The sequence below is a fragment of the Hoplias malabaricus genome, chromosome 7 (genome assembly GCF_029633855.1).
Source record: "Hoplias malabaricus isolate fHopMal1 chromosome 7, fHopMal1.hap1, whole genome shotgun sequence".
Taxonomy (NCBI): Eukaryota; Metazoa; Chordata; class Actinopteri; order Characiformes; family Erythrinidae; genus Hoplias; species Hoplias malabaricus.
Genome location: NC_089806.1, coordinates 20277390 through 20297689, shown reverse-complemented (window position 1 = coordinate 20297689; position 20300 = coordinate 20277390). Strand labels below are relative to the sequence as shown.

At 37.2% G+C, this 20300-nt stretch overlaps 1 protein-coding gene across 2 annotated transcripts; it reads left to right on the top strand.

The window, feature by feature from the left end:
* Positions 1-149: 149 nt before the first annotated feature.
* LOC136702175 (tumor necrosis factor alpha-induced protein 2-like) lies at positions 150-14109 on the top strand. Of its 2 annotated transcripts, XM_066677112.1 has the most exons (12): positions 150-233; positions 5130-5312; positions 6391-7036; positions 7268-7382; positions 7463-7585; positions 7785-7879; positions 8224-8316; positions 8510-8633; positions 10349-10474; positions 10586-10741; positions 12150-12271; positions 12892-14109. In XM_066677112.1, exons 1-12 carry the CDS (start codon positions 185-187, stop codon positions 13049-13051), a joined length of 1992 nt encoding a protein of 663 aa, XP_066533209.1. In that variant the 5' UTR covers positions 150-184; the 3' UTR covers positions 13052-14109. The 2 variants fall into 2 exon arrangements, with proteins under 2 accessions (XP_066533209.1, XP_066533210.1); XM_066677113.1 differs by lacking the exons at positions 12150-12271; positions 12892-14109 and adding an exon at positions 11759-11929.
* The last annotated feature ends 6191 nt before the right edge of the window (positions 14110-20300 follow it).

The following is a 20300-nucleotide window of genomic DNA, read 5'->3' as shown; positions in this document are numbered from 1 at the left end:
AAAATGAAAATGAAACAGGCGTTCGGAAGAGAGGGCAGTTCCACAAATCCCAACAGCCTGATTGTATGACTAGGCTGGTGGGTGTCACCTACAAAAAGCCTATAAAAACACCGAAGGACGCAGACTCACTGAGCAAGTCACATCTTATACTCTCATACACAACAGGATTAATCTTCCCCTGGTTATGAAAAACATGCATTTTCCCGCGTTGTCCCTACGGAGGAAGAGTAAAGGTCAGTCAGTTTCTTTGTTATTGATGTGCATTGGACCTGAATATATGTTGCTGTTTTTTATTTTTTTTCCTAGATATACGATCACCTCAACAGAACTAAATACATGTTAGTGTTCTACGGACCTGTCTTTAAATGTACGTTTTCACGAGAAAAGCCAACTGGAAAAAAATGTATTATTATTTATTACATTTTTTTTTTTTTTACATTTCATGTCAAATCTTGGTCTTACTGGAATTCTGTGAAGCTGCTTTGTGACAACATCGGTTGTGAAAAGCGCTATACAAATAAATTTGATTTGATTTGATTATTATCTAACAGAATTTTAAATGCGTGCAGGGTGCGTCCCGCTGCCTTCTGAACTGCACATATCAGGTTCCCCACATATCTATTAATCCGAGAAGCCTATAGTTAAGTCCAAAATTTTGGACGCTTGCACTGTTTGATCAAGCCATTCTATTTCTTGATCTATGGAGTGCACTTGGGCATGGCGATCTGTTTAGGATTAAGCCGTTGTTTTTTCCTGTCTCTTTTCATCACCTTCACGTGATAAATTATTATCATGTATATATTTACTTTTATTATCCTTTACATCTGATCTACTGCAGAGCTCTGTACTCACACCATGTCATATTGCAGCGCTGTTGAGTGGCTGCTGAATATTAAAACAGTTTTGAGCGGGTCAGCGGGTTTAGAAAGGTTGTTGAGGAACATGCACAGTCATTTTGATTATGAAAATTTTCTTGCAGTTTGACATGGTAATATATTGAACTCACGAACTGACATAACAGTCTGTACATTAACATAACACACAAAAGAGGGCGCACCACCAGTTTTCTCTGCAAAATGGACAGACCGTTTAGTTGACGTTTCCCAGCCTCCTGCTGATCCTTTCTTTGTCTTCTCTGTCCATTTTTAGAAATGGAGGGTAGGGAATGGCATATGTCGGCAAAGATGCCCTTAAAGTGAATATTTCGGAGGCTGTCTCATGCTATACGAAACATCTACGCCCCGTCGTGTCATTCGGACTTCGTGCAGGACGACGAAATATTCGATGCGGTGAGAGACATAGGCGTATGAAGCACTGGAAAATCTATACTAGATTTGCGCCGCTGCCCGATTTGGACTGCGCATGCGCAGAATATCAAGCGTGCTCTAAAAAATGGCTTTTTCTAAAAATGTCCCATGGTAGATAGCATGAGTTCACTGATAACAGCACAATCAGTCCTCCAATGCCTTTGGGGCTTTCACATCAAATGACATCCTCTTGTTTTGTGCTCTATTTTATTTTTGCTGTTTTCCATTTGGTTGTTTTGTTTTTTCTTGGTAGTAATGTAATTGATGTGATCTATATGAGTCTTGAACCATTTTGGAGAAAGTGTTAGTTCACTGAACGCGACAGGTCTTATGCTGACCTGGAATAACTACACTACAACTACAATGTATTCATAAAAAAAAAACAAGTTCAGTTTAAATAGAAATGCCATTCAATTCTGGAATAAAAAAAAAAATTAATATCAGTTATTTTAATTTTTCACTTTCATAGTTATTTGAGGGCGGCACGGTGGTGCAGCAGGTAGTGTCGCAGTCACACAGCTCCAGGGGCCTGGAGGTTGTGGGTTCGATTCCAGCTCCGGGTGACTGTCTGTGAGGAGTTGGTGTGTTCTCCCCGTGTCCGCGTGGGTTTCCTCCGGGTGCTCCGGTTTCCTCCCACAGTCCAAAAACACACGTTGCAGGTGGATCGGCGACTCCAAAGTGTCCGTAGATGTGTGTGTGTGTCTGTGTTGCCCTGTGAAGGACTGGCGTCCCCTCCAGGGTGTATTCCCGCCTTGCGCCCGATGATTCCAGGTAGGCTCTGGACCCCCGCGACCCTAAATTGGATAAGCGGTTACAGATAATGGATGGATGGATTTTTATTTGATATTTCTTTTGATATTTGAAGTCTTATAAGGAGATTGGTGTGTTTTCCCAGTGTCCGGGTGGGTTTCCTCCCACGGTTCAAAAACACGAGTTGGTACCCAGTAAACATTTAGCCGTTGATTCAACGTTGAAATAACGCAATGACTGCCGTCTAATCAACGGTCTCTTAAGGTTGAAAATGAAAGTTGAAAAGACGTCCAAACACAGACAGTGAAAAGACGACTATTAGCCGTATTTTGGACGTCCATTGATGTTATTAATTGGTCCCGAAATAAATTACTTGTATAAAACGCATTTTGGACGTCCACTGACGTTATCGATTGGTCACCACTTAACTAACTTATTAAGATGGATTTTGGACGTCAGGAGGTAGATTACATTTTATGCTACAATGTGAATTCAATATCATAAATAACCCTCACTCTTACACTTACATTGAGGTGTTTAAATCATGAGCTGTGCTGTAGCTTTTATTTTCACCATTAAAATCTTCTGTGTCTCATTTTCAATCCCTCCCTGAAAGTTTTACTCTGTGAATTAAGAGATTCTACAATAAAAATCATCAACGCTATTCTGAGATACTAAGAAGTAGTTGTCATGGCTATAACTCCACACATTTAGGTCCCTCCCAAAAATACAAGGAAATGCATTTAAAAAAAAAAAATTTGTGATTACATGTTTTGATAGACACTACTAATATAAATCATTCCATTATGTTGATTTTACATTGATTCTTTTATTTTACATTTAAAAATCCATCATTAAAAGTTATTTTAATGTTATATTATAGATAGATAGACAGCCCTACTTTAGACGGACATACTACTTGTAGACCCTTGTTTACTGGGTAGGTGGATTTGCAACTCAGAATTGTCCATAGGTGTGAGTGTGTGAGCAAATGAGTGAACGTGTGTCGCCCTTTGAAGGACTGGCACTGCCTCCAGGGTGAGATCCTGCCTTGCACCCAATGATTCCGGGTAGGCTCCGGACCCACCGCAACCCTGAACTGGATAAGCGGTTACAGTGAATGACTGAATTCATGATTAAGTCTTATATTTTTCAGTTGCTATTTTTCAGTTGCTATGTTATTTTTCCGATTCAGATCGTCTTATTATTTTTTTGTTTATTTTTCTTTTTCTTTTTGGTTACAGATCTTTTTTTTTTTCACTTTCAAACACTTTTTATTCCCTTTAGCTTTCAGATCCTTGTTTTTCAGTTTCAGGCCTCTGGCGATTTTCGAGTGGGAGGCGGGACATCAGCTGAGAGTATGATTGCTCTTATACTGCGATTGGTACCTTCTCACTAAAGTCAATGTTTTACACTGAATATTGTGTATAACGCGAGTGTTCAGTGATATTTCCCATGGTCATCAATGAGGAAGGTCCTCTGCCTTCATTGTTATGCTGTCAGATACCACGCCCCACTCAGCTGAGGTCCCATCTCCCACTGCAGAATCAGGCCAAACCTCTGAAACTGAAAACCAAGCATTCAAATTTAAAACAAAACTCTCTACAATTTTCAATAAACAGCCACGAGATTTCACATAGTCGGACCTACATATGTCCATTCATTTGAATGGGGTAGACTTGAGTGCATGATGTCATAATACACTCTGCTCCTCAGCCTGGACAGTCTTATTCCAGTTCCACAGAACACTTTCTATTTAAATTATTATACTTTCACTTAGAGACTTAATTTAAACTTTAAATGGTAGAGCATTCCATTCTTTCTAACATCAGTACATTTGAAATTGTTTCACAATATGGTTTTTGAGTTATGAGCACTAGGGAGGGTCTTGGGTGCCATAGAGTTCAATGTATTTTCTGAGTGGGCTTCTGAAATTTATTTTACTGTGTTTAACTTGTGATAAAGTGACCAATTCTTGCTCAGTCTGCATAATATTTGCCCCAAATTTATCGTCAGAGCTTTCTTGTCATAACGGTGTCTTTTGTTAAGCAATTTTGGAAAGCCTTTCAGAACTACAAGCATTTGTTCTGAGTGTGTACACTCCCACAGTAATGCAGTAAAATGAGCTTTACTCACAGACAGCTGTGTGCGTGAGAGAGAGAGAAGGGTGGGGACAAGGAGAGGGAGAGATAGTGTCCTGCCCTGTTTGTGTGTGCATGTGTGTAACAAAAAAAAAGAAAAAGAAAAAGAAAGATAGGTATACTCCCAGTGGGAGAACTATCCAAGCTGCAGAACCATTTTGCATGTCCTTTAGGAAAGTTTCTATTTTCAAATGAGATTACTGAAGAGTGAAATTTTCAGTGTCTGTGTAGTTAGTGTCTGAATTGTCTTGGGTTTGTGGGTTCAATTCCAAATTTGGGACACTGTTTGTGAGGAGTTGTAGTGTGTATTCCACACACCTTAACAATCTCAGACAAATCAAAACGTACCGTTACATGTCATGACCTATTTTATATTAAGTCCTTGTTTAGCTGACTCCTCAGTTTATAGCAGGGATATTTAAAAGAGTTTCACCTGAGCCACCCTTAGATTTTTTTCCCCAGGAATGTTCACTAAATATGTATATCAGGTAAAGTTATCTCATTTGACCTAACTTTTATTTTCTGTTAGTAGCATTGTAACAAACTTAAAATAAAACAACAGGAAATAAGAGCTTCTCTTTTCTGAACATATGAACACAACAGATATGCTCCTCATTTAGGGGACTTTCTCTCTTCTCCCTTGGGTACATATGCCACCTAAATTGCATGGTGCATTTCTCATGTGTCAAACATTTTAATGACTTATTAAAAATAAACCAACCTCACTAAATTAAATTGTGAAAAAAAACAGATAATTTCAGAGTATGAAAAATAAAATTGGTTTTATTACATCTTATTTATTACAGTCTCATGTCGCACCTGTACACTATGCTCTGGAACAGGGCATAACCCATAATTTCAATACCTTTGCTTTAGAGCTAGTGCCTCAGCATGTGGTGTTCAGCTGATTTTTAAACTGTGTTATTTACAGATGTCCTGGGTTCACCCGAAGCCCTCAGCAGCAACTCCCCTGATCAAGCGACGTCTGAAGAGCAACCTGAGAAGTCTCCTAATGGCGCATCAGATGAAAAGGGAAAAAATAAAAATAAAATCCGAAACCGGTTAAAAATATCAAGGTTCATGAAGCGACACAATGCTCCCAACACTGTGCCAGGTACACTCCACTCTATGAAAATAATATTTCAGTTTGTACATCAACGTCCAACACCACTCTTTATTTATTCATTTACTTTATTTTCAGTCAAAATAGTAAATAAATTACAAATTCTTCATTTTATGGTAATACTTCTGAAAGATTAAATTAGATATCAAATATTCACTTGTATCTAAAACCCAAAAACTGACTTTCTGTGTTTTCTAAAAGAACTACATATGCTTTTAGTTGTTGAAGCTTCTGTGAAGTTATCTTAATGGATGACTGACCAGAAATATGTGTAAATTTGTGATTACATGGAAATATCCAATATACCTCTTTACTTGATGAATGTATATAGTGTTTTACATCTTATTTTAAAAATGTAAGGATTATGTTAGATGTGGTTACTGCTCTATAATTACAAGTTGAATGAACATATAAATCAGTGGTTTTAACTATTTTTGTGTACATGCCAGTTTGACCCATTTTTCTGTTTGGTCTTACACACTCAGCTCAACATTTTCTACATGTGATATTAAAACGGCACAATGCTAGATTTAAAACTGAGAAAAGTAAATTTCCTAAGGGAGAAAACATGCTGGAATATGTTCACTGCCATGAGTCAAATACATATATATTAGGCTATTAGTCAAAATGATAAAGTTGACAGTGGTATTTCATGTATATTTTAACAAAGACGTAATACATTTTTTACATTTTATTTTTCTTTAGAATAAACTTCCAATATGCTTAGAGTGTAATTTTAAATAAAATAAATAAATAAATAAAAAAGTCCACCTGGTGACTTTAAGACCCCTGGTAATTTTGCGGGTCCTAAATAACTGACACCTTTTCGGGTTGGAAACCATGGGTATAAACATGAAAACACTGCAAACAGCCCAACTATGAACATTTTTCAATATCCTTCTTCAAAACATTTACTTATGACTAAAACATTAAATCAATTGCATGCTGGTAACATTTATATGCTAGAGAATGTGAAGCCAAGAACAACTTGTCTTGACCACATTTAACAGAAGCAATATTTCTTTCATATAATCTGACATTAATCTAATAGCAAACTGTGTTCTTTCAGAAATTCCTGTTGTCTTGGACTTCAATCAGAATTTAGAAATGAATTATTTGGCAGAAGCAAGCCAACAACTTATAGCACGGGAAGAACAGCTCTTCAGTTCAGAGACAGCAGAGGACATTCGTACAGAGGATGAGGAGGACAAAATGCAGAAGGACTATGAGATGCTAAAACTGCATCTGTGGATTGTTATCCAGGATTCCTTTAATAAGGACAATCAAGAGCCACTGAAAAGTGCAGTGAAGGCAATCTGTCAGGAGGAGGAAAGAGATCATCGCTGGGAGGAAGCAGCAGATGATGAACGGCCAATTTGGAGGCCCGTGGGCTGCCGAAAGTTCCATGACACACTTCTCCAGAAGGTGGTGAAGATACGAATACAGAAAGCTAATGAGGAAGAAAGCGGAGCAGACAAACTGTCTACCTCCATAAAGAAAGACGTTTGCAGAATGGGCAAACGCATTCAGAATGACCTGCTCTGTGTGGTCAGAGATGTTCAGGGATGTTACACACCAGACTATGATGTGTGCCAAATGTACACTCAGTTGTACCATAAAGCTTTCTCCACAAAACTTCAAGAACTGTCCCAATCCAACCTCGATGTGGAAGACTGCATCTACATACTAAGTTGGATTAATATATATTTTCCAAAGTAAGTGACAGGTGATTGAACGTGCCCCATTCTCTGATTAGAAGAACTGCTCTTATGAAGTATTAAAAGCTATTACATTTCTTTAGCCTGATAAATATGGATGAGTGAATGAATGACTGACTTAGTTAGGCATGTCCACAAGGTGCTTTGCATCTAAAAACATTTCACTGTAAACAAGTTTTTAACCAATGATTAGCCCAGTGTAACATGTTTTATTTCTTTATTTTTTAGCGATATTTTGCAGCAGAAAGAACTAGCGTCACACATCAACAGTGAAACTCTAGGACCATTGTTAACAGAAGAAGATCTTAAGTCATTAGAGGAGCAGTATCTTTCACACAAAGAGGTACTGCATTGTGACAATGCAAAAGACATGAGCATTATATGTATGCTGGGCAATCCTTCAGCTTTTCATTTGTATTATAGGCTGAGGTCAGTGGGTGGTTGTCCAATGCGCTCAAGAAAGAGGAGGAACACTGGCAGTCTGACACACAGCCTGAGCAGATGGATGGATACTTCATTTCCAACCTTGCCTTGGATGTTATAAATGTATGGCAATCTGCATTGAAATGTTCACAATGTTTTTTTTTATTTAACAAGTTATGAATGAATGGATGAATTAACATTTCCTTAGAAAATAAGCACAGATAGGATTGGCTTTATTATTTATTTATTATTATTACTTCGTTATTTTACATGTCTGGACTGATGTGATACATTAACTTCTCTCTCTCTCTTTTGATTACAGCTTTTAGATGCAGCCAAGAAAGAAGTAATAACTGTTATGGGTAATGAGTCTAAAGCTCAGAGGATTCTGCTTCAGCTGGGAGGCTTCCTTTCAAGGTAGTTTACTTAAAATAAGACAGTGTTTGAAGTATGAATACACCTAACTTAAACTCTGTCCCTATGCTCTGTTACCTAGGACCTTCCACACTGTTAATGACCATAATCATTTCAACTCACACAAAGGGTTCCTGGAAGAACAGTGAGAAATAAATGTCAGAAATGTAATGTCTATTTGCCAGAATGATTCTTGATCTTATAGAAAATGTCTTTGCTGTGTAAGGTGTTCCTGAGAGGTGTTTCCATATTTCAGCTCTCTTTTATGTTTTTCCATTCAAAATATATGTGTTATATGCAAGACAAATCATTTTCTCTCTCTCTCTCTATTTTCTCTTTGTTTTCAGCTATAAGAAATCTCTTGCTGAATTCCTCAAAGGGAAGAACAAGAATATTTCAGACACACTGAAATCTAACCTGGTCAGCATCCAGCAGGCAAGGTAAGAAAATTAATACACAGTACAATAATTCATAATTCCCTATAGCCTAGAAACAGAATAAGCTAATATAAATGTAATTATGAAGGTTTGATTACGTCTTTATGTGCAGCTGCAATTAATTTTTTTAGTCAACTCTAAGTTGCTTTGTGTTTGGAAATAAATGTAACTAAACCAAACTACATTATACCCTCAGGGAATATATAGAACAACAAGAAAATCTTCCAGCTGATGATAAACAAGCCTGGCTATCCATTGTAGAAGATTTGGGACATTCTTGTCACAGATACTTCCTCGACTCTATACACAAGGAGCTCAAGGTATCTAAATATAAAGCAACACTGGAATGGGGTAGTGAACTCATTTCTTATGGGCTGGATTTCAGGGTTGCTTTGGAATGTGTTTAAAGCCAACCCAACACAAAAATTATGCAGCTTTGCAGGTTATATATATATATATTGGGCTGAGGGATGGAGTTTGGTGTGGTCCTACTTCCAAAATGTTGTTATTACATAACTTAAGTTTGCTAGTACAGACCATGGCCATAAAGGCTGAAATGGGGAGGAATTCAGGGCAGCTTTAGAATATATATATAAAGTCAAACCCCCCAAAATTAAGGACATGCTAGGCAATGTGAAGAATGGTCTGAAGAATGGTGAAGGTAGAGAGGTCTGTTGGTTGAGGGTTTGGTTGGTATCCTAGATTCTGAGTGAAAAGTGGTTGGTGAATCCATTAATTAATTGCTTTTAATAAACTTGTGCATGCCTGAGCACCATGTGATATGGATCAACAACTGGATAATTAGAGTCCTCAAAGTTCCATAGTGACTGAGAAACATGATAGAGTCATCAGAGCTGAGGTGAGATCAGAGACGAGGAACTCATCCATGGAACAGTGCCCAGAGCCCCTGGCACAAGGGCACAGCATCACCTTAGAAAAAAACACAAGCTGGAGGTTAGGGCTGGGAGCAGTGTGCCTGCAAAGGGGAGAGGTTAGGACGAAGCCCTTTAACAGCTGGAGGAAAGAGTGTGAGCTGTACAATTAAAGGCAGGTTGGAGGTCCTCAGAAGCACAAGCTAAAACGTTTGAAAGTACGAAGGTCCATAGCAGCATCTGAGGAGAGAGCTGTAAAGGTAGAGGCTAGGAGTGGCGTAGCCAGTGAGTTTGTCCGACATGGAAACGACATGAATTTGCAGGGTATATATATAGCTGAGGAAAGGAGTTCCGGTGGGAATATGTCATAAATTGTGCTATAAAGCAATATATTGATCTAAATGTATGCTTATGTGGACTATAGCAGGTTTACACTGACATAGTTAACTTTGTTACTTTGACATACATTACTTTACAAAAGTGTCTTTGTCTTACAAATGTGTGATGTTGCAAGTTAGTGCTCAGTTCCATGGTTTAGTCATCACTGCAGTATAAAAACTAAACAGGCCTGGTTACAATCAGGAAATAGCTAAACATTTTATGAGGAGCCTTTCATTTTCAGATTTGTTTTTAAATAATTGTGAAACTTTAGGCCCACTTTTGGGTGCATAAAGAAAAATGATTGCTACAAGGAAAGGCTTCAGTTTCTCAGTTAGACTGGCAAATTACAAAAGCTGTAAGTCAGTGTTGTAAGTAGGTCAGAACTGATCTTAAACAAGAAATTAGCTTGTGTTGCTGGAACTCAGGGCATGACAAAAAATCCTTCAGTTCTTATTTGTGGTCTGAACATGGGCCAAAACTGAGTAGAGATAAAGCTGGGCCTGTGTTTTCTTCACTTAGGATGAGCTATAGAGTGCAAGATATTAACAATGTCCCTATGTTTGGCTGTGGTACTTTAAGTAGAACACAGAGAGCTTGGATGTGAATGCTAAATTATAAATAAAATTCTCTTGGTAGAACAAAAAGTAATTTAATTTAAATCTGCTTCTACAGAAATCATACATTAATTTTACATTCATTTTATTTAGTTTCAATTTAGAAATTACTTGATCCCATTCCACATTTGGATTTGACATCTTATTTATCATATGTCTTCTCCATAGGATCACTACCGCAAGCTTTGGACGCCGGTCTGGTTTGCAGAGAGTCAAAATATTATTGGAGATCTGCTCAAATCTCTGGAGGATCAGATGAAACCTTTCACCTCATTAAAACCTTCCTGCACGAAGGTGAGAACCACAAACTCTAAACAAAGGATAACATTACAGTGGCTATATGAAGAGCAATACATACTTCATAGATTTCATATGTAACTCTAACATAATTATATTTTTCCATAGGAGCTGGTGAGTCAGCTGCATATTGAGGTGATGCGTGAGTATGTACGGAGAATGCTAAAGAGGAAGCTGAAACTAAAAGATAAAGATGAGCAGGATGCAGCTGCAACCTTTCTGTGTGAGGACAACATCAGAATCAATGGATTTTTCATAAAAACGGTGAGTATGTGCAATACATATACACCAACACCTGAATATAATTCATGTTTTTTAAGGTTGTCAACCAAAGTTCAACAAAATGTCCTTTCCACCAATGTCAAAATATTCACTTTTCGTCAGAAATACAATGACATCCCTGTGGCGTAATGTGTTTAGATTTTGTATCTTTGGGTTTTCCCATTATGCTTCATTTGTTTGTATCTTAACTTTCCCAAACGTAACAACCTGCACATGTATGTACTGTGAAAGTGAAAGTTAATTCTGAGGGCATTTAAATTTTTTTCGGAAGTGCTTCCAGATTCTTTAAATATCAGCATTTTCTCCCATCATATTTAGCCTTTAAAGGAAACACAAACAAAAAACACAGGCCTGTACACCCTCCCCCACATATAAACACACATCTCTACTCATAAACACAGGCATTGCTTACATTCCTCCTCTTCTGCTCTGAATTAATCTCACAAACCAGTCTCAGCACAACCCCACTCAAACCACAAACATGCCTTTTCTTCTTTCTTTTGCCACGTCCCCACATCTGGTCGCAATAAACCCTAACTGAAAGTGTGCTTTTTTTTGAGAGTGTTTTGGAAAAGGGATAAACAGGAAAAGCTGGTGTGTTTATTAGGTCATTTAAAAACATATTTTAATTTCTTTTATTTTCATATAAAGATAAGCTCACGATGTTTGTATGTACGAACAGAAAAGAGAAAATGCAAAGCCAGGAAAATAACAGGAATGGGATCAACCATGAAGGCATAGATCACACAAACTTACAGCTGAAGCTTGCCATGTACAAATGCCTTTTGTTGCATCACTCACAACAGTTTCAAACTGCTTCAGCAGAAGTAGTGTGCGATGGAAAATTCATGGAATGAATGGAACAATCTGGTTTTGGTATATGCCAGGAGAATGTTCCCTCTTACAGAGTGCAAGAGTAAAGTTTGACGGAGAAGGATAGTCTTGGAAAACAGTATTCATTATTCAAAGTAACAGTCTGAAGTCTCTTTTATGTTCCAGAATGACTGTGGCTTTGTGCATAAAGTCCATGAAGTGTGATGAGTTTAGGGCGGAGATACTCCAGTGACGTGCAGAATGTTGGCATGCCCTGATATTACCATATTTCTTTCCTCACAAATGTTCTTTCGATGAAATGGTATCAAATTCCCACTGACACACTCCAAAATCATTTGGAAAGCCTTTCCAAACAGGTAGAAAATGTATTTTATTTTCAGCCAAGTATATGTTCAGTCCTTTCAAAGTAGATGATTTGTGCAATTTCTCCACCTATGCTTTTAGAATGCTTTCATTTCTATCATAAAAAACTTAAGTTTATTTGACTGAAAAAACTGATGTGTGTACTCACTGATGAGAATGTTATTCTAAATAGACTGTCATTCTTTTCTCACAGGGGTCCAAAGAGGAATGGCTGCGCCGTGTCTTACCCAAAGTGTCAGAAGTATTAAGACTGCAAGATGCAGGCTCACTTCAGCTAGAGATTGTAACTTTAGCAAGAGCCTACCCAGACATAAGGTGAGTACAGCCAAAGGTGGTGTTAGTAATGCCACAAATGGGCTGCTGGCCAAATCGTAACTTTCAGACTTGAAATTTTCAAAGAGCTTTAGACTTTCAGTGGAATAAAATGACCTATCCACAGTCTGTTATTCAGTTAATAAATAATTAAAATATTATTTTTTCTTTACTTTTGAAAACATTTTAGTAGAAATTAATAACACACAGGGTTAGTTCCCAGGCAGGGATTAAGCTTGATGCTGCACTAATTTTTTCTTTTTTTAAAGGACATCATCCATTCACAGTGCTGTACAGTCCAGGAGTATAATTACTTCCTGCCTGTTTTTAAAATATTTCATAAACAATCACAAACATAAACTGAGTGTATACATTACTCTGAAGAAATTCTTAGAAAATCTTCAATAAAACACATAAAATAAATGTGGGAAAGCCAGGCTTTTGTATTTCTTTCACACTCAGGCATCCTTCTAGCTTTCACTGACCAATGAGCAAACAGCTGAAATGCTGCAGGGTTTGTTTGGTTCTAAGAAGTGATTTTTGTTAATAGACATTATTATTATTATTTTCTATTTTGATCACATAGTGACCTCACTGACATGTCTCCATGATTCTCTCTCCAGTGTAAGCCATGTCCATGCCCTACTGAAGATGAAGAATAACCTGTCTAGTGTGGATATACGCAACATTAAAGAAAGCCTAAATGAGAACAGGAATTTGCCAACTTCTGAGCCTCCACCACCTTTTTTCAGTAACATACCTGTTAAAAAAACACTCATATAACCATCCATTGTGTAAGCAATGTGATCAAATGCATGATGTTGTGAATGTGGTTCTGCTTCATTTACTAATGGGAAGAGCAGCCTATATTTCCGGTACTGAACCTGCTCTAAATGAAAGACCAGTATTAATGCATATTAGTATAAATATAAAGCTGTAACAGGTTTGCTATGTAGTTGCTTTGATTGTAAATCATGTGAGCTTATAGTGTTGATCAAAGCAACATGTGAGTCAACAACAAGCATCAAATCGTGAAGTCACAGCTTAGCTTTGGCCCTGTTTTGGGAGAAGGTAAATTTGAGTTGGGCAGTTAGTGCTTTTCTCCAACCATGTTCAAATGTCTAATGACATTGTTTTAGTAACTAATTAAAAATAAGCAGTTCCTTGCTTATTTTCAGTTCTGGAGAAGAAAGACACTTTTTCACTTCCATCCTCATTTGTTATTGGGAGAATCCCTGCTGCAATGTTCAAAGGCAATCAGATAATCCAACATTGTGGGCAAAATCACCCACAACAACAACAACAATAACAGAAATTGGAATTAAGGCCCTGGCCTCACATTTCTCAGAGGAAGTATGTGCAAGTCGTCTCCTTGCTGTATTTGGTGAAATAAATTAATGTGATTGGAGGGGATTTGGCTTTCAGATGGTGTTTCAAATGCATTCTGCAGCCACATTTATATACTAGTTTCTTATCAGACTTAATGTTTATATTCTGTATTTATCAGCAACAAAATAATGTGGTACTGTATTTGCTCATTAATGGCACAAAATATAGACATTCTATCTGTATTCCAGGGCAATCAAGGATCTGTTATTGTAGAGTCATGGTTTTGGTTTGTTTATACATGCATATAAAACATGTATGTTCCATTTTGTTCTGTATTATTTTAATAAACCATCAGTAAGTATTAATATATTTTGAGTATATCAGGATGAACAGAGTAATAGATCTGCTCCAAAATTGTGAAATAAAATCGTATTACTTGCACTTACATTGAAAATGATCTGAGCCTTTCTCTTGTGTTTATGATCGCATGCTCAGTTGTTTTCCTAGCCATGGGTCTTTTCCCACTTGTTTCCTAGCCATTGCCTGCACATGTGAGGCCTGAGAATTCAGGTTTTTTTTTCTATAGTGTTTTTCTTTATAAGCTCCCTCTCCCTGTCTCCCAGTTTGTTCATTTTCTGTCAGTGCTTTTGTGCTCCCTTTGTTTAGTTTTTGTTGCCATTACTTGTTTTTTATTAAATCTCCATCTGTCACGGACCACGGGGCGGACTGACAGAAGCGGACGCACTTGCTAAAGCACAGAAAATTTAATTATAACAAAAGATATAACAAAACAACGACAGGCAACAGTAGAAACAACACAACACGAAATGAAACGAAACTAACACAAGGACAGACTAGACTGGGGAGCGAAACGGTGAAAGGCAACGAAACAACTGGATTTGAAACAACTAAAATCAAACGGCAGAGACAGAGAGATAAACTAAATAACACGACTGATATGACAACGGAGAAATGTACGACAAGAGGGCTTAAATACTGACACAAACGAGACACACCTGGACAGATAACGAGGAGGACGGGTTAACACATGACACGGACGAGGAGGCGGAACAAAGGCGGGACGAGGGCGGAGACAAGGACATAAACAAAACATAGCCTGCACTTCAGTCCCTTCTCCCTTCAGTCCCTTGCCTGGCCTGACAAAAATTAAGAATATTTTACCTCCCATTTATTTATTTATTGTTTGTTTGTTATGTAGATATACAGTGACTGGTATGGTTTCATACACCCTTAGGATGTTATATATGGAATAATTTCACTTATTTTAATGCATGTTTATTATTTATTTACTTTATCTTATATGTTGCCTTTTTTTACAAAGACAAACATGTCCCCATTTTTGTCTATTTTTATTTTACACCATTTGAACATTGCAGCTTTTCTTCACATTCTGTGAAAATTTCAAAATGAATGAACCAATAGAAATGCTCCAGAATTACTGTAAAATCACTCATTTTACACTCATTTTCAATCACTCATTTTTTCTTTGGGGCAGCACGGTGGCGCAGCAGGTAGTGTCACAGTCACACAGCTCCAGGGACCTGGAGGTTGTGAGTTCGATTCCCGCTCCGGGTGACTGTGAGGAGTTTGCTCCGGTTTCCTCCCACGGTCCAAAAACACACGTTGGTGGGTGTATTGGTGACTCCAAAGTGTCCATAGGTGTGAGTGAATGTGTGTCTGTGTTGCCCTGTGAATGACTTGTGCCCCCTCCAGAGTGTATTCTCCACCTTGCACCCAGTGATTCCAGGTAGGCTCTGGACCCACTGTGACCCTGAATTGGATAAGCGGTTACAGATAAAGAATGAATTAATATTTTTCTTTGGATAGCGATGACATATAAATTATTTTGGCAGGCACATAAACACAATTACAATAACATTAACAAAGGTGAGTTACATTGATAATACACAACATGATCAAAGGATAGTAGACTCTTGCTCATCAAATATTTCTTCCCAGTGCCAAAAGCTGGGGGGAATTTATAGCAGTCTTCATTTTGCATTGGACATGGTAACCAGCTGACATACACCTACTTCAGTGTTTTTTATTTTATTTTATGCTTTTTTACAGAGACTAAACAAGTTGTATATGTTTTTGTAATGTTAAATGATGTCCACAAAAAAACATAAAGTATGTGTAATCTGTAAAGAGAATTCAAGAAATTTTTTAAAGTTAAGGTTTTAAAACACAAAAGAGAATATTAACTATACATGAGGAGAGAGAGAGAGAAAAGGCAACTTTTTATACATTTTCCTCAGAAAGGTGAGGTTGAAGTAGACCAGACAGTAAATATGCTGTATAAAAATTAACACACATATTTACAGTGTTCTATATAAAGGACAAGCTGAAACCACTGGAATTTCACTCATTACAGCAGAAACTTTGTAGTATATCAGTGTTTTTGCTGTCATAACATCGAAGCTAAAACAGCCTGTTATACTACAAAGTTACTGCTGTAATGAGTGAAATTCCAGTGGTTTCAACCTAGTCTCGCATTTCCACACTCTCATGGCCAAGAAGCACCAACTACAGCAGGAAAGGAAATTTCCTGACAGTGAGGCCAACCTAAAAGCAATGTTTACAATTGGAATAAAAAAACAGAGTTTTATAAAATTCTAAGGATGTTTCCTTACCATTTGCTAGCTCTCTAGTCTGTTTGCATGCTCGAAATTTATCTAATGTATTTTCAAAGACAACTTGTAAAACAACAGTCTTTATTTGCCCTCAAACATACAGTTCCACCTTAAAAGACGCTGAGTTTCTGAACTTCCCAGAGAGAACCGTGTTTCCCTACAACCGTAGACTTCCCCTTTAACGCATTGAAAGTATCAGTCTCTCCATCAGCTTGTGAGCAGAGAACAGCAAAATGAACAATGCTAATTCCAGAAGGAAGTAGACACTTTTTTCCTGATGCAGCTAAACCTGCTGATCTCCCCAAAGTATGTGGGATAATGGTATTTCAGCACCGTCCCCACACACGTTTATCTAATAATTTCAAAATATGGATCCAGAGGCACCCTGTTTAAGCAGCAGCTCTGAATGCTTGTTCATTTGCCTAGAAAACAGAGCCTTATCCTGATTTTACTTCCAATTAAGAGTATCTTTTTTTTCTGTCAGAAACAGAATAACATGTCATTTCCCATGTTCCATTTTCCCATTTCCAAAAGAGAAAACCAAATAATTAAATGCACATTAGTCTGGAAAAATATACTGTCAAGGAAAAATATCTTGACATATATGGAGAAACTGCATTTTCAAAAGAAAATGTCTTAACTGTGATGCAAAGCAATGTCTTAACTAGAACACATGGTAAGTAATATGAAGCCATATACACAGGGTAAGTAAATATAGCAGATGTATATATAAAGCAAGTATGTCTTTAAACATTCCATCCTATCCTCAGCTACAAGAAATAATGTCTGCCTTCCAAGAAAACACATGTATATCTTCCACCCTCCTGAAATGTTAAATATTATTCTGAAGAATAGTCTGGTGACTTACATACACTGGAAACCCTAATGTTCAAAGTAATTAACTGGGTTGATTGATTCAAATATACTTAAAATATATTGAAAAGTTTCAATCAATTAAACAATTCAACTAATTTCAACAATTTCTTGTTTTTGACTTTGTGAAACTGTAAAATTTTGATTTAGCTCAGTCCTGTTTGTGGTTTTAAGTAAAAATAGCTGGATATGAGAGATTTAACTGGATTTAAATGTTATGAGTTTATGCAGCATGGGGTCTGAAGTCACAGACATGGGAACAGTGCAAGAATTTTCAGCCGAGATAACGGTCTGGCGTTCACTGCTTTTAGTGAATTTGGACAGGTTCATGTGTTTATTTTAGTGCAAGGGGCAGTTACACAACAGGTAGAATCACTGTCACAAAGCTCCAGAGTCCAGGGGTCATGGGTTTGAGACCCATATTGGGCCACTGCCCTGAGGAGTTTGGTGTGTCTCTCCACAGTGCAAAAACACACATTTGTAGGTGGACAGGCCGTGCAAGAGTGTCCGTAAGTGTGAGTGTGTGGTGCCCTGTGATGGACTGGCACCTCAGTTACAGACAATGAATGAATATATGTTTAGATTAGTTAATAGCACTTAACAGTATTGAGTGCAAGAAATGCATATTTTTTAGTTGTATTAATCATTATATGAAGTGGTAGACACGTAAAGTAACTGTGTATGCATACTTCTGAAATTTTAATTTATGATTTTTTTTTATGAAAGATTTTATGGCAATATATATATAAAGGTGTAATGTATAGTATACAATAACTGTTACAAGCCTATGGGAGGCACACTTTAATAAATGTATGACTTAACCATTTAACAAATATAGTTTAGCATAGCTATCAAACCTTCGTCTTTACATTTTCAAGATTCAGTGCTCAATATTCATTTCAAATAGTTCATTCAAATACTTAAATTTAATGTTTAGTTAAAATGTTAAAACTAATATGTTTATTATTCTAGTGTGTAGCAAGTGAAGTTGGTTTATGTTTTTTTGGTTAATGTTGCTTTTACAGGCAACATTATAAATTAATTGTTATTTTTACTCCTGATCACTCCCTACACCCCTACATTCTAATTCAATTTAATTCACATTCGTGACAGAGATAGAGGAGAAAGCTTTTCCACCAAAAGAACTGTGGTTTTTGAATCAGTTCTGTTCCTGATTCTTGGAACCTTGTTTGTGTCCAGTGAACCAGCCCATGTTTCTACCAGTTTAGATGGGATCCAAAGATACATTATCAGTGGGGGCAGTTGCAGGGCTGCTCAGTTCCAGAGTTGCTGTGGCTGAATACAGCCTCAGAAACAAAGCTGTAGATAAACAAGGTCATTGTTTATTCTATGATAATAATGAGGTCACCGCAACCCTGAAATGGAAAAGCGCAAAAGAAAATGATGATGATGATGATAATAATGAGGTCAGATCAGAGTATGATACGCATGTGTAAATATCACAGAGTTCTGAGCCATCATGCTAAGCTTGTGAACAGCAGAGAAAAGTAGACAATGCACCTTGTCTGGCTTAACAAAGCCTTGAAACATAAACAAACATTTTCTATTGTGTTTCCCTGTAATTGAGGAAAGTTTACTGCAAACTTTGTCATATTAGCAAACAACACACATTCACTAGCATCATGCTGAGGTGGAGGGAGGGGTGGGGGTCAGGAATATATCCTACACACTCAGAACAAAGGTATGGTAGAGGTACATTATAGGTCACTAAAGGTACAAACAGTAAAACTGCACCTTTAAAGGTTCAATAGTGGTTTTAAGGTGAATACTTATAAGATATCTTTATAAAACAGTGTAAAATAAAACAAAATAATAGTCATTTGTGAAACTGGACATGTGAAAGCAACAAAATTTTAAAATGTACAATTATATTAGAATAAGTTACAGTTGTTCCCCAACTAATGGTAATAAATATGTACCTGTGAAGGTACCCCCACAGAGACAGCAAAAGGTACCACTGCAGTGACAATTTTTTATTATGAGATTTATTACCAGCTTTCAAGTGGGGTGTGTCACATTAAACAGGAGAATGAAGTGATACTTGGGGGAATATAAAGAGGAAACTAAGGGCTGCTTCAATAGTGTCATCCACTGATTGTATTTTAACTAGCAACGGTCTGCAGTGGGATCACATTTACTGGCAATCTTTGGATATGAGGTGCATTATGTCCATCACTGGTATGTTGACCTGACCACTCAACTCATCATATCTTTCTCCAGCAGAAGAGGTGGGCATCAGTGGGATCGTCAGTGAATCTGTGTACACAAAGATGGCTTTGGTTAATGCAACATTGATTTTAACATTAATATATAATATCAGTAACAGATTCTGTGTATGAGCATACTTTCCCATAGGCCTACCTTAAGAAAACCCTGCATTTTTGAATTACTTGAATCAGTTGTTATTGACCTATAAACTAAATAACTCTATTATGACTAATGTAATAGGATGTATTATTTTATAAGTATCTCAGCTTAAAGCATATTTCTACTAGATCCCCATTAATTCCCCACCTTGAATGTCTGGTTTTAAGGCCCTTAAAAGTAGAGTCTGCCTAAAAAAATGAAAAATATTTCTTTCTCACGCTGACTTTTCTGACTGTTAAGCATCCTGTCCATCCTGTTAACATGCTGCTAATGAACACCACAAACAGATGACAGGAATAGCCTCCCAAGGTTATAAATAATAGTCTGTAATGTATATGGTTCCTCTGGGTAACAGTCCTTATGTATAAGACTTCCTTTCTTTGTTTATATTCACGACAGCTCAGTTCAGGGTCAGACAGACAGAAAATGACCTTGAGTTCTAAACAAAGCAAAACATGTTTTTTCTATTTGACCCTTATGGATACACATCTGCCACAAAATCACATGTTTAAAATCTTTATATTTTTATTCTTTACCATAGATTTAATCAGAAAATGAAATCATCAGTAACTCATTGCACTAATTTTTTGTCCATTACAGAATGTCCACAGACACAGGGACAACACACCAAAATCCTCACAGACAGTCACCAGGAGCGGGACTTGAATCCAAAACCTCCAGGTCCCTGGAGCTGTGTGACTACGACACTTGTAGTAATTCAAACACTGAAAAAACGTACAGACAAGTTAAACTGTAGCCACGTACAAACAAGTCATTTTTCTCCTTCC